A 14,410-nucleotide genomic window follows, 5' to 3' on the forward strand; every position below is an offset into this window, starting at 1 on the left:
TTGCAACACCAACCCGTCCACTAAAGATAAACACTAAACTAGAAGTGCCTAGTGAAAAAAAAAAAAAAAAAAAAAATTACACCATCAGAAGCCCTTGCAGTCATTGTTAACATTAATTTAAGTAAAGAAAATTATATATACTTAAGAGAGGAACATAGAAAGAGAAACTGTAACATCTATCCATCCTACAATGCAATCCTACGAGAGAAGAAAAAATGCTACCCAAATAATATTTCGTCAGAGGAATTTCAAGTGCGTATTCTTCTACCGGATCTTGTAAACCACACCACGAATCGGTTATTGGAAGGTCAGCAATTTGCACTTGACGTTATATCAAACAGAGAATGAAAACACAACGAATTTGGAGTTACTATGGAAGTGTGGGATGGACGGAAGTGGATGTCATTCTATTGATTATATTAAGTATGACGAAGGTAGATATGATGGAATAAGTGAAGAAAACATTTTTTCAGCCTTCCTATGCCCATTACGCCTTTACGTAAAAGGGTCAAAAATTATTTTGTGGAATAACCCTGTACCTTCTCCTATTTACTGCCGGCCCCTTAGAGTGATCTTCAAAAAAGAAACAGCCTCACTTATAAAGTCTGAATGGGACTCTTTAAAATCTGAAATTGACAGTCTTGTTACCACTCATACTGACACTCATGAAATAGGACATAAGATAATATTAACAATGGTTGATGGCAAAATATGTCAAGTCCTGACCAATACACCATCAGCAGCCACATGCTATATGTGCGACCCTCCCACAAACCCATCTTCTATGAATGATTTGGATGTCATCATGGCCAAGGGAATAAGAAGGGAAACACTATCTTATGGAATTGCCCCTCTCCATCTTCTTATAAACTCCATGGAATGTATACTCCACATTAGCTACAGACTGAAAATCAAGTCTTGGGCATCAAGAGGTAAGAAAAACAAACAAATCACGACTCAAGAGAAAAAGAGGATACAGAAGGAGCTGAAACAACAACTGGGCATTAATGTCGACAAACCAGCACAAGGAGCAGAAACTACTAATTGTGGTAACACTGCAAGACGCTTTTTTGAAGCATACGAGGTAGTATCTCAGGTAACTGGTATTGACACGGAATTAATTTCGCGTTTCGATGTCCTCCTCACAGCTCTAAACTCTGGATTTGACATTAACCCAGAGAAATATAAAGCCTATGCCTTGGAAACTGCAGAGTTATATGTGTCAAAATACCAGTGGTATTACATCCCTGTGTCAGTCCATAAAATGCTTTTGCATGGGGCTGAAGTAATTGAAGAACTTGCTGTACCAGTAGGGCAGTCGTCTGAAGAAGGGATGGAGGCTAAGCATAAGGACTTACGAGAAATTCGTCAGCATCACACATGCAAAACCTCAAGAATTAGGATCAACGAAGATTTAGTCCACTGGTTACTCATTGTGTCCGACCCCATTATTGCAAGCCAGCGGAAAGTTAAATGTGCAAAAAGAAAACCACTACACCCGGATGTCGCTAAACTTCTGCAGGAGCCAGACATATATGATGGAAATAATAGCGATAATGAGATGACTGGTGAAGATAATATTGGGGTTGCTGCTATCACTGACGAGAGTGAATAACGTGTATCAAAGTTAGGATATGACATTTTTCATTTACTTTTACATTCTATGACAATGTAATCGATCAAAAATATTTTCAAAATCTTACTTTGTACGTGAACAGTCTTCTTGATATTTAGCCACGAGCATATCACTGTATTCTTAATTGATTGATAAATTAATCAATACACCAACACGCCAATTTAAGAGCATTTATTCACCCTTTCTCATTATTCCTGCAGGACTTATGAAGTAAAATTAATATAATTACACCCACATGTAAAAAGAGCAAGACAAGGATATTTCCTTAGAAGGAAAATAAGAAATAAGTGCAGAAAATTAGACTAAAATAAATAAGAGGAAAAGCATAATTCTAAGTCAAGACATCCCAAGTAAATATGAAAATAGACAGATTTCATCAGGCCACAGCTATCCTCATCACCAGAGTTTCTGTTGCAACTGTGGCAACTCGAACTATTTTCACCCTGCAAGGTCTGAGGACCATGGATATGTATAAGAAAGTATAAGGAAAGGCAAGAAAACTTAAACTGAGTAACAAAGTGGGGGGGTGGGAGAGAAAATTTATATTCACTAAATCTTAATCTTAGTAATTGCATTAGTAAAAACAGAATAATTAGTCACAATCAGGTATTCTGTCACAGTTGGGTATTATTTGCATTTTACTTTAATAAATTAATGCTAATACTAATTAAGTAGGCCACAATGATGAGGAAAAATATATACATACATACACACATACATATAAATACATATACATATACATACACATATACATATATACACATAAATATATACACACATATTATATGCAGATAATTTTGTCCTACTCAATGAGATGGCATCCAATTTGTTTGAAAAAACAATCTTCCTCATAATATAGTATCCACCTCCAATCACCTATGTCTAAGTTACATATATTCTTTCAATATTATAACAATAGTAATACAAATACTATCTTGTGGATATATATTATATTTTTCCTTGTGAAATTGTGAGCCACACACACACACACACACACACACACACATATATATATATATATATATATATATATATAACTTATTTAGTGTAAACAGTGTAGTAAAAAATATGTTTTAGGCTTTATACTATGAAAAAAGTATCCTCACATCCGTTGACTTTTGACCACGAATTTGGCAAAATTGACCACTGTGCGTCGCACAGTGGTCTAACAAAGCCATTTCTTGGCCAAATAAGGAAATGTCCTTATGTTGTAAGAATATGGTAAATGGAAGCCATACAGCGGATGTTATTATCGGTGTACTTTTTAATAATACAAAGTGACCATACTGAGATATTAAACATTAAAGTTTAATGTGCAAATCTTAGAAAAATCATAAAATCGATAATACAAATGATATACATGCGAAAGCTTCACAATATGATATTTGCATGTTTAGGTATCATATAACATATAAGTTGGTTGCATATTTATTGAATTTGTACATATAATAATGTTATAAAAATAACACCAAATATCTACACAAGATAGGTCGAGGTGTGTGTCTGTGCATAGATGAACATTACCGCGAGAATTTAAACTCTCTGAAAAGCAAGTAACTAGGTGCCAAAATCCGCCGCCTTTCACTTGCGAGCACATTTTGTGTTGAAATTTTTGAATTTCCCGCGAAGCGCCATTTTGTGGGTGCCCATATCATCCAGTGAATGTTTACAGGCGCGTTTTCTATACCGTATGCAGGTGCTCACCTCCTTTGAGGTATCATTACGATTTTCTTCAGTATTCAACATTCTTGTCCAAAGTATGAATTGTATTAACCCATCCCCGACGGGGGAATTCTAGACTTGAATGTCCAAATGCCGGGGCGTTCGAATTATTAGGCCTAAATCAATTGAATGGCTGGCACAATACTGTGCCGCCCGGCCACTGGGCTTTTGAATGTGCGGTACACATGCTGTACCACCTGTCCAGAGAGGGTTAATATATCTGGAATGTAGATTACATGTATTTGCCAAATATTAATCATTGTGTTAAGTTCTCATACGGTCCGATATTTGAATATTTTATTATAGTTTTCCCTATATTATCTTGGAAATAAAGAAAACTTATATAAAGAGTAACTTTAACATTTATTACTTAGTTGATGTATACCCTACTTATTATTATTATTATTTTTTTTTTTCCAGATGAAGAGTCTAACTAGAAGAAGAGTTATAACAAAATATCTGGCAGAAAGTAAAGAAAAAACTTTCGACATGGTTTTACAAACAGAAATTAAACATCATCAAGCTGTCAATAATCATCATCGCACTATGAAGGAACAAAGGAAAAAATATTTGCGAGATGAATATCTTAGACGCTGGGCTAAAGCAAATCGCACAAAGAGTAGCTTCTTATCTCAAAATAAAAACTGGCTTGACATCACCCTAGTTCTTGACACAGAAGACGACAGTTTTGACCAAGGTAATGTTATCACTTGATGTATACTGTATGATAGTCTATTTTATAGAAACCTCGTATGATTTCGAGTAAATCTTTGCAAGTAATCTAGATTGTGTATGAAATACGTCTGACATTAGGCCTTATCTGCAGCATCATTATCTGCAATAATTGCCAAAATCTCGCAACAATTTGCTGCCGTATTTCAAGTTCTATTGCCAAAGAGCACCACCCGCCCACGCGTACCAACCTATCCTGTAGGGGCGCTAACACGCATGCGCGAACCATCGCCGAATGGCGAAAATGCCAAATATTTCCTGATTTATATTTTATGTCGTCTCATTGAACCGTTTAAAGAATATCTCAATGATGGTTTACAACAAAATTTATGTAACATTGAAGTAAGATTATAATGTATAATATACTGCATATTTCGAGACTCCAGTTCATGCGTGAAAATATAAAACAAATACCACCATATGTAGCTTTGATAAATGGGTGGTAAATAATTGTTTGAATCCTTTAGCTTGGATTACATTTACTTTTTAACTCGTAAGGAACTGAATTTACTAAGTGTTTGACATGAAAAACATTTAAACAACAACAAAAAGTCTATTGGGTGTATTTTTATGTTCATTCTCAGGGCAGACTGGTAATCAAAGGCTATTGAAGTATATAGTCACAATCAGAGTAATGCGTTCGAATTTGTTTAGATTTGATGGGCAGCAAGTGGTCTCTTCAGAGAAAACTGAAGTAAATCAAGTCGGTAACTCATGTAAAACAATAAAATACCTGAGTTTAGTATTATTTACTGTGATAACCTAGAATGTTTGCAAATAATAATAATTTTGTGTGTTGTGCAATATCCATTTTAAACAAGACTTCTTTAATACACGCACAATATGCGAGGATAACTTTTGTTGCAATGAAATTATCATGAAAAGTATAGCATACCTAGGTGAATAAGCCTAGAATAAATTTTGCTTTGATTGATGTGTCATGGAATGAATTCTATATTTGCACAAATAAGATATATTTACTGACTGCTAATCTGCACAACTAGTTTTTTGAAGAAATAAACTGCTTGATCATACAGCCACGAGATTAATTGAACTACAAAGAGAGGCATTTGAATTATTGCCAAATTATCTCGAACGTAAATACGAAATGATTACAAAGTATGGATTTGATGGTAGCGGGGGTCAAGCTCTATATTAATTGACAGCTAGTGGAATAGACACAGTCACAGAGTCAAAGTTGTTTGCCACCTTCATTTGCCCTATCACTATAAAGGTACAGGACACTAACATCATAGTGTGGCAGAATCCGGCCCCATCATCTCCAATTTATTGTCGACCTCTCCATTTGCAGTTTGCTAAAGAAACACCAGAATTAACGAGAAAAGAGTTTTCTCTTATTGCCAGTGAAATAACTGCACTTCAGCCAACCACTGAAACTGGCATTGAAATTGCACATAACATCATTCCTACCATGGTTGACGGCAAGGTGTGTCAAGCCTTATCAGGTAATCAATCATCTTCGTCATGCTACCTCTGCATGCCCGCCACGAAGCCATCACAAATGAACAATTTAAATGATTTAAAGGAAAAAGGCGTTGCTAATGATTATATAAAACACAGCATCTCCCCACTGCATCTGTACATAAATTGCATGGAGTGTGTACTACATATTGCCTACAGAATGCAGCTAAAAACATGGAGGGTTCAAGGAAAGGAAGCGCATGATGCTATGGCAGCTGAAAAGAAAAGAGTTCAGAAAAAGCTGAAAGATGAACTCCACATAAATGTCGATCTGCCATGCCAAGGCAGTGGTAACACCAATAACGGCAATACTGCGAGGAAGTTTTTTTTTAAAGAGTGGGCTTCTGTATCCAGAATAACTGGAGTTGATGGTGAGGTTATCCGGAGGTTAGGGGTCTTGCTAACTGCATTAAATTCTGGATTTACAATTGACGCGCGTGCTTATGAATTATATACCGAGGCAACTGCTAAGCTATATGTAGATAACTACAAATGGTACAACATGCCAGTCTCTGTGCATAAGATGTTGAAACATGGAGCACACGTCATTGACATGCTCTGTATACCCGTTGGCCAAGCATCTGAAGAAGCCATTGAATAAAGACATAAGAAGGGTAAGGTTAGATCACACGTGTAAAATCTCTCGGTCAAGAGTAAATGAAGACCTGATGCATTGGCTTCTTGCATCCTCTGATCCAATGGTTGCAGTCCACCGCAAAAGAGGAATGAAAAAGGACAACGAACTCTCACAGGATGTTCTTTCATTATTAAAAGAATCTTCATATACCAACTTGGATGTAGAAAATGATAGTGATGAAAGTGATGTTGATGCTGATGATGGCGGAAATTAGTGCCATATAGGCAACATGTTTTCGATAGGTTTTCTGCTATCTTGTTTTGAAGTATATTTACAGTAATATTATTAATGTTGTATTTAGTTCATTGCTTGAACAAATGTTTTGTTTTATTTATCTTGATGCCATTAATAAACATCGCTATACACTATCCGTTAGTTTTTTATTCCTCCTCAAAAAAGTTTACATAAAAGGCTATATGGAAAGGAAGAAAAGATGATTAATAACTAGTCGGAATTATTTTGTTAAATATGATGTTAATTCCTGTAGATTTTCTTTTGTGAAGCGCGTGGCCACGTTTTCTCCAAACGAGATCAGTGTGCGACGGTGCTTGCCATCGACACTTCCGGTAGTTTGGAAAACATCTATCGAAAAATGCTCTTGCTATCTCTCTGCATTGTAGATGATCAGGTACTGGCATATACTGTGTCTGTAATACTTCTCATATGGCATTGCTTGTTTCCTTAACAATCCTATGCACTATAGTCTTCCCAATGCGAAACTGGAGCCCAAGGGAAGCAAACAACTCTCCGGTAGCAATATGTCTGGAATAGAGAGAGAAACCTTCCATGAATAGGCCTTCTATTTCCTTGTTATTTTTTTTTTATCACCATTGCTGTTGCCATTAAGGTAAAAATAACTACTAAAAGTATTCATTATCATTATAATCACAACTATTTTTTATTTCTTTCACAGAATCCGATTGCTAGGACAAGTGGCATCAGTTGAGGAGCAACTTTATGAGAGAAAAGAGGAAGATTACTACTCAACCATCTGGATCAGCTGACATCAAAACAAAGAAATGGGCATTCTACGATGCTATGGGATTCCTCATACCCCATGTGACACCACGAGCAACATCTCATGTATCATCACCGCCTGATGAAGACAACAGTTATGATATAGATGATGTTGCACCTGATGATAATTCATCAACCACTAATATCATGGTTGCACCTGATATTGCGCGTTCTCAAGAAACAGCAACCAATGTAGACGTCTGTGAAGGGGGAAGTAGGCCTATACATGCTATTAACAAGTTATCATCTACAGCAAAGAAACCTAATGCCAACAAAAGGCTTTGTCTTCCAAGTGAAATAGATGAGCAAGTCGTGGGCGAGTTGCAAAAGTTGCGAGAACAAGCAGTTTGTAAATATGAAAATGAACTTGACACAGATCACCAGTTCCTGTTAAGTCTTCTACCTTTAATGAAACCACTGTCGCCTGTCGACAGTATTGACATTAAAACAGAAATGCATCAGGCCTTTCGTAGAAAACTCGTGAAGGACCACAACTCCAGCTACACTAACACCAAACTCATACACTATCACTGGATGCTAGTGATAGTAATTCTAAGTGCACTTAATTATGAGAGGTATCCTTAAAGCAGAACATAACAGTTCCTGTATTTATAACCAGAAATAAAACATGTCTACATATTTTTTTTGTATTACATACAGCTGCCTGAAACACTAGACTAATCTACTAGTAGACCTCTTTTGATGAATACATTAACCCTAAGAAAATAGCCAGCCTGTCTTCAGGTCGAACTGGAAGTCAGTAATTGGTATTCTGCTTTATAATGAGGGACCCAGTCAACTCCACCAACCTCTTAAATTGGTCTGTGGTAATCCTAAAGAAATCATAAAACTGGATTATTGACCAAATTTGGGAACAAATGTCCAAAGCTCCCACATTCAGGTCTTCTAGAATTAATTGCATGCATGCACTAATATTCGTTACCAACGCCTATGCTTACGCTTCATCAGCCACAGTAACACTTCTATTTCTACAACAGCCAATATGTCCATACTCCTCGAAGGCTGCCTTGCTACTGAATGATGTGTTGATCAGACTCTTTTGGTTGGAACTATGCTGATTCAAAATGACTCGCTGGAATTCTCAGAAAGATAGTAATATCAGTTTTAAAGCCTTAGTCACACTATTCACCTATAGCCTGGGATCTCCATACGCATAGGGAAAACATCCCCATCTAGCGGGGGCTACGGATGAATATCGCCAACTGATAACCAGGGGAAAACGAATGTACCGCTGTGTGGGTTTCCTCGTCCCCCTCTATTGGGGGAGGGGAACACAATGAAAACATCAATATTATCTTTTATAATTGGTGTTAAACTTAATACTGTATACAACCAGCTCATAAAAAGATATATCAATTTAGAAATAATTTATACAAAATTATATAAACAAAAATAAGATATTAGAACAATTCGATTATTGAAGGAATCTTCGCTTGACCATCGAGCGTAAAGACAAACATTCATGACTGGAACCATGGAGCTCTCCAACGAAATTATCTATGGTTTTCTGTAGAAAGTGTTGGTGAATGAGCCTCTTTGGAACACCACTAACAGGTATTTTAAAATATATTACAGGAAACTAATTTTATATAATTGTTATGTAGATATCGCCCTAAACTATGTAATAAAATTATTGCAGGCTTCAGTTGAACAGTCTTCATTGGAGTTGGTGTGATTCGGTGATGTAAATGAATTGGAGGACGGCCCTCTCATTGGATGTGCAATAGCAAAGGACACAGACTCTCCATCAGCTCATCATAATTCACCAAGTTCTTATGATGAATCTTGAAGAACACCTTCACCAAATGAGAGCATTCCCTTGACATCTAGGACCAAAAAGAGGAAAACCTGCAAATTGGATGACAAGGTCAACAGAATTTATGGACTCCTTTTCTACTGTGCATACAGCTCGGAAAGATTTACAGCAATCAAAAGTTTCAAAGCCCAAGAACCATGCAGCTGACTTAGTCACTGCTTTCACAGAATTGATTCCTGAACGTCAGCCAGAATTAAAACGGGAGTTACATAATGGTTTAGTGGCACTGATGGCTCAAATATCCCTGAATTTCACAGATCCTCCAAGCAATCCTAAGGACAATTGATTCAACTTGATGTATATGTGCAATATTTTGGCTGTTTTCTTTTTTTCTTTTATTGAGGAGACGTGGCGTGGGGTAAGTGGGGGGGGGGGGGTAAAGTATGTTCTGACTGACTTAGAAGTACTGTAAAAACAGGAAAACTTACTCGGTGCCAAACGCAAGTCGACGAGTTTTACCAGTACTTATAAATACTTTGCTTGAGTAAAAGTATTATATGCAATTATGACATTACTTACGGACGTGAGGTCGAGAATACCAAATGAATATCTTCTATGAGCATTTGTTTATTTTTTCCAATCTGTGTCATAGTGGAGGAAAAACGAAATAAATGAAAAAATGAATATGTTGATTTTCGACTGTCTTGCACAAGAAGCATGGCAAATATAACTTGATTTCGACGACTCTGTGATATGTTGCAAAGTTTGTTAGATTTTGGATTGTATAAATTATATAAATTATATGTGGCACCTTCACAGTACTGGCTCCTGACTAACTGAAAATGAACCTGTCTGGTATCGTCACCTATTTGTGATAAATATTCAAACCTCTATTTCAGTAATACATTTTATTGTGTAATATACATACACTCTTACATCAACGTAAACATGCCGATTTGCACCAATATTATGCAATTCTTACTGCCATTGCTGTCTGATTGCACGCAAACGAACACCAGATTTTAAGTACATTATTTTCTTCATTACAAGTATATAATAGAACATCTGGCTGTGTAAGAACAAATAAACGGTAATTTAGTAAACACTGGCTCTGCAAAAGTCCGCAGCTTTCTGCAAGCACTTCTCAGTTGTGGTCTGTGCAATGACTATATGATGATTACGGTGCTAGTATGGACTCGTTTCAAGGAAAGATAAGGCTCACCAGCGAGGATACAAGGACACATGTGCATTCATGCATCAGTATGCCAAAAGCCAGAGTAGAAATGAAGAAGGAGCCTGCAGCGGCTCCATCACCACCGCCAGTTGATGAGCCTGAAGCCTCCTCTGATTGCGACGATGCAAATAAATGAATGTAAAACAAAAACTCACGAGCAGGTGAAATTGTACTGCTAACGCGAGCAGGGTCAGTGGCAAAATGACCGACCACATGTGTAACTCGGAAACAGGTGAGGGAACACCTCCGACCATGCGCTTTACTCTCAGGGAGATCGTATATAAATAATGAATTAACAATATAATTAAATACTTAATGATATAAGTAATCAATAACCAACATTTAAATACCATGCAATTTAGCAACCCTTTACAGATACTGATATATGTATCTATGATCATTTAGGAACATATGATATTCTGGAAGCAATTGTTTGATATTTGTGTATTTATTGGAGTCTCCATTGTGTATTTGCAACAATAGTTCTTTGCCCGCATCATGAAGTATAAGAAGGTGCAACTTTGAAGGAAGGTGCAACTTTATAGACCTTTTCCCCTAACATGGTAGCTGTTTTATTGTCACTTGATGCTAAGAATTAAAAACAATAGTTTTACTATGTAAAGTTCACCACCAACTTTAGAAAAAATGTCAAAATTTTGTCATGCCACCATGCTACAATGCCAGCTTCTTAGTTGATATAGTCTATTAGATATCTCCTTTGCATCTTGCCTTGATAGCTCGCATTCTTTCGTGTCACCAAGCAGCTGTCACTGACACAACTCGAGGCAATGGTAGCTTCTTTCACTGGTGTTTAAGGCATAGTAGTAAGGAGACATCGGAGACTTGCAGTCAAAATCCCAAATGCATTCTCGACAACTCTTTTGGCCTTTGACAGTCTGTAGTTGATACCTACCCTGGTAGGTATCATCCCCTACCAGGGCGTAGGCAATAGGTCAGTCATCACCAGATAAAAGTTCAGGCGGTGGTAATCCTAGGGTTCCATCTACTAGTTTATGTTTGAAGGCACAGTCATTGAAGATTCCAGCATTAGAGCCAGCACCATTGGCTCCCATATCGATGGAGAAAAATTTGTAATCTGCACCAACTAAAGACAGCTCACGATGGTGAAGACGCCTTTGTAACTGAATTAATAGGATCCACTGTCAGCTACATAGCAGTGAGAGGCACCAAGTGTTGTGACTGAACTTAGTGATGATAGCTTGACAAACTTCTGGGATGAAGTTCCAAATTGTATTGTAGTTCTGAATGCATGCTGGAGAGATTTGTAGCAGTTTCCAGTAGACAGGTATGTGAGGGGAATGGCCAACAGGGTCCCAGGTTCCAATGCTGTCTGCCAGTTTGTGTGTCGCTTCTCAGGTCTGAAGGTGTTCGAGTCCATCCTCAGGGAATTTATGAAGTTTGTCCTGTGTTACCACCGGCAACCACCATAATGGCACGGCAAGACATTGCAAGCAAACCATTACAACAACACGGCCACTGTGTTGCTACCGCGTTAATACTGTCTGTTACGGCATTTCCACAACCACCGCGCTCAACCTGGCCTTCTGTAGTCCACCTGTGGTTAATGGTCAAAACTCTTTTGTGATGTAGTTTTGTGGTCAGTCGTGACGAGTCTGGACGTTCAACCCATCATAGTGCTGCCATGACACTGTCATGACGTGACGGCCATAGGTCTGTCGTGAAGCAATCACCCACTAGAGCTGTGATTGTCATGATTGCATCACGACAATTTTGACAGTTGTTTGGCAGTTCAGAACACTGTCTCACGATAATGTTAGTAGATGGCGCATGCGTCATAACAGACCTACACATGTGTTATGACAACGTCATAGCAGCTAATAGTTATAGCAGCGTGAGTGACGTGGCAACACAGGTGTTCACAAAGGTGGCGAAGCGTTGCCGCCCCATGCAAAAGGCACCTTGCCGATTCCTCGGTCTTGTGCTGTTTTTCACGCCATCTTGTCACCATACACTACCCATTACCCACCCTGTCCATGTGACTATCCATACCCGCCATCAACAATGTTCGACCGGTATTCGGAAGACATGTTTGCTTTTCAAGAAGTGGAAGTTACACACTTCATGGCGTTTTTAGGATCCTTGTGTGAGATGACCTCAGCTGCCTGGAAACTGTTTATAGTCAGGGCACTTCAGCTTGCCGTTAATCACACACTTCACTCGGCCGAACCCCAATCACCATCACACACCGACACATGCCTCCTCAGCATTACTACTTGATCAATCCCGACCACCCAACGACACAGCAAGCCCAGCAGCCACAACAGATTCAATATCTGCAGCAGCAACTAGCAGCTATACAGGCTCTAGCCCCTCCCGTGCCAGCATCTTCCACGCCTGCGTATATTAAATGTCTGCCGGACTTCTCATTCTCGTCCTCCAGTTTTGGCAAACACGACTGCCCAGCTGTGAACACCCCATCTCAACAATCGCCTCCTCAGAACATCAGACATCAATTATAGTTAGTATTTGGTGTATATCATAATTCGTTTTTTCTTTATATATGTGTATATGATTTGCTTGTTAATAAATTTTAATAAACCTAAATATCATGTAAGTATTATAGTATGATTGAAAGGATGGCGAACAAATATGCATGTATTTTCATGTAAACATGCAAAACATAAAAGAAATATAATGAATGGTAAACACACACACACACACACACACACACACGTACGCACATTATATATATATATATATATATATATATATATATATATATATATATATATAGATAGATAGATATAGATACACACATGTGCGTGTGTTTATATATACATAGATAGATAAATATATATATACCATTAATTTTCTCTTTTATTTTCATATTAATATATATTTCAATTGCTTTATATGTACATACATACATACATACATACATAATATATATATATATATATATATATATATATATATATATATATATATATACATACATAAAACACACACACACACACACATATATATATATATGTTTGTATGTATAATGCAATTGAAATATATATGAATATGTAAAAATAAAAGAAAATTAACTGTATATATATATGTATATATATATATATATATATATATATATATATATATATATATATATATGTATGTATGTATATATAAACACACACACATATACATACTCATATACACATGTGCGTGTGTGTGTGTGTACATATACATGCATGGTTACTTACATAAAAGCTGATCCTACCGAAAGTTAGTTGGAAAAACAACAACATGGGGAGGACACATGAATACTTACTTGTCGAACGCTCCTTCGGGTGAGTTGTAGTACTCCGTGAGGTATGAAAACTTTTGGGTACTTAGTGGGTTTTGCCACGTGGTCAAGGGCATGTTTCTCCTCCACTGCCCTGCCGTTACGTTGTGTGAGTTTTGGCCCTCCACATCTGCACCATGCATGCAGGATGCTGGCCGCCTCAGCCGGAGAAAGTTGTGCAGACAACAGCAGCAAACTCCCCATGCTTGGCTTTGAGTTCCATGGTTGTCAGTAGGCAGTGGGATCTGCAAAGAAATAAGTAAACAATACAAACACATTTGCCCTACATCATTGATGCAAAGCATATATAACATATGATACAATCCACAGCTACATTGACCTGCCAAAGGCATTCCCAATCACTGTTCTTAACCTGGAAAGCCGGCAGTTGTAAATCCTTTCCTACCGTGACAGTCCTCGATGCGGAATGGCTTCTACAGGTAGTCCTTGAGCGCAAATGCTTCATCAGTTAAAATAGGATGGGTAGGGATGGTGGTGGCTTGGGGTCCGTGGGTCGTGGTGGTTTCGGTCCCACTTCTTCCTTCCTGATGGATGGGTTTGGTGTCTATGAAGACCTCATCTTCATTGGTGGCCCCTTTGGCACCGACATCGACGTAGAGGAACTTGTAGTCGCTGTCGACCAATGCCATGAGGACAAGTGAGTGGATACCTTTGTAAATATAGTGTAGTGGTTTAGTGCAGACGACGCTGACACTCACCCTACTACAGGAGTCGTCGATATCCCTCAGCTGCGAGGAGTTAAGCTGGGCATGGGGGTGCCGTCAACAGTCCTGAACTCTTACTTCTCACTTCTAAACTAGGTTAGGGATTTCAATGATCATGAAGGTTTTATATATAAA

The 14,410-nt window shown here is 37.8% G+C and overlaps 2 protein-coding genes across 6 annotated transcripts in view; one reads left to right on the forward strand and one right to left on the reverse strand.

Annotated features, from left to right (window-relative positions):
- LOC122243750 (uncharacterized) overlaps window positions 1-7,865 on the forward strand; it is a 20,237-nt gene extending 12,372 nt beyond the window's left edge. For 3 of the 5 annotated variants that reach the window (XM_043001431.2, XM_043001428.2, XM_043001430.2), the window contains one exon: window positions 1-2,115. This exon is cut by the window's left edge and continues 480 nt beyond it. Coding sequence is in view for 2 of the 5 variants with exons in the window: in XM_043001433.2 (XP_042857367.2) it covers window positions 3,779-4,055; window positions 7,123-7,136 (291 nt within the window). In the remaining 3 variants the exon portion in view is untranslated. Of the gene's footprint in view, window positions 2,116-3,778; window positions 4,056-7,122 lie in introns of those variants that run through there. The other 2 variants (XM_043001433.2, XM_043001434.2) reach the window with 2 other exon arrangements.
- Window positions 6,575-13,790, reverse strand: LOC147468420 (uncharacterized). The gene is made up of 3 exons (XM_086554110.1): window positions 13,536-13,790; window positions 8,186-8,319; window positions 6,575-6,971 (listed from the first exon to the last, which is right to left on the reverse strand). Exons 1-3 carry the CDS (start codon window positions 13,752-13,754, stop codon window positions 6,869-6,871), a joined length of 456 nt encoding a protein of 151 aa, XP_086410236.1. The 5' UTR covers window positions 13,755-13,790; the 3' UTR covers window positions 6,575-6,868.
- Window positions 13,791-14,410: the final 620 nt, after the last annotated feature.

The sequence above is a fragment of the Penaeus japonicus genome, unplaced genomic scaffold (assembly GCF_977035675.1).
Source record: "Penaeus japonicus unplaced genomic scaffold, GWHDUDI00000001_assembly GWHDUDI00000029, whole genome shotgun sequence".
In the NCBI taxonomy this organism is placed as follows: Eukaryota; Metazoa; Arthropoda; class Malacostraca; order Decapoda; family Penaeidae; genus Penaeus; species Penaeus japonicus.

Excerpts from the sequence above, each read along its gene's own strand:
- LOC147468420 (XM_086554110.1), bottom strand. The coding sequence starts at position 13,754 with ATGGGGAGTTTGCTGCTGTTGTCTGCACAACTTTCTCCGGCTGAGGCG. Across the intron at positions 8,320-13,535 it reads CCCGAAGGAGCGTTCGACAA|CGAGTCATTTTGAATCAGCA; the intron begins GTAAGTATTCAT and ends TGAGAATTCCAG. Across the intron at positions 6,972-8,185 it reads GTTACTGTGGCTGATGAAGC|ACATATTGCTACCGGAGAGT; the intron begins GTAAGCATAGGC and ends TCTCTATTCCAG.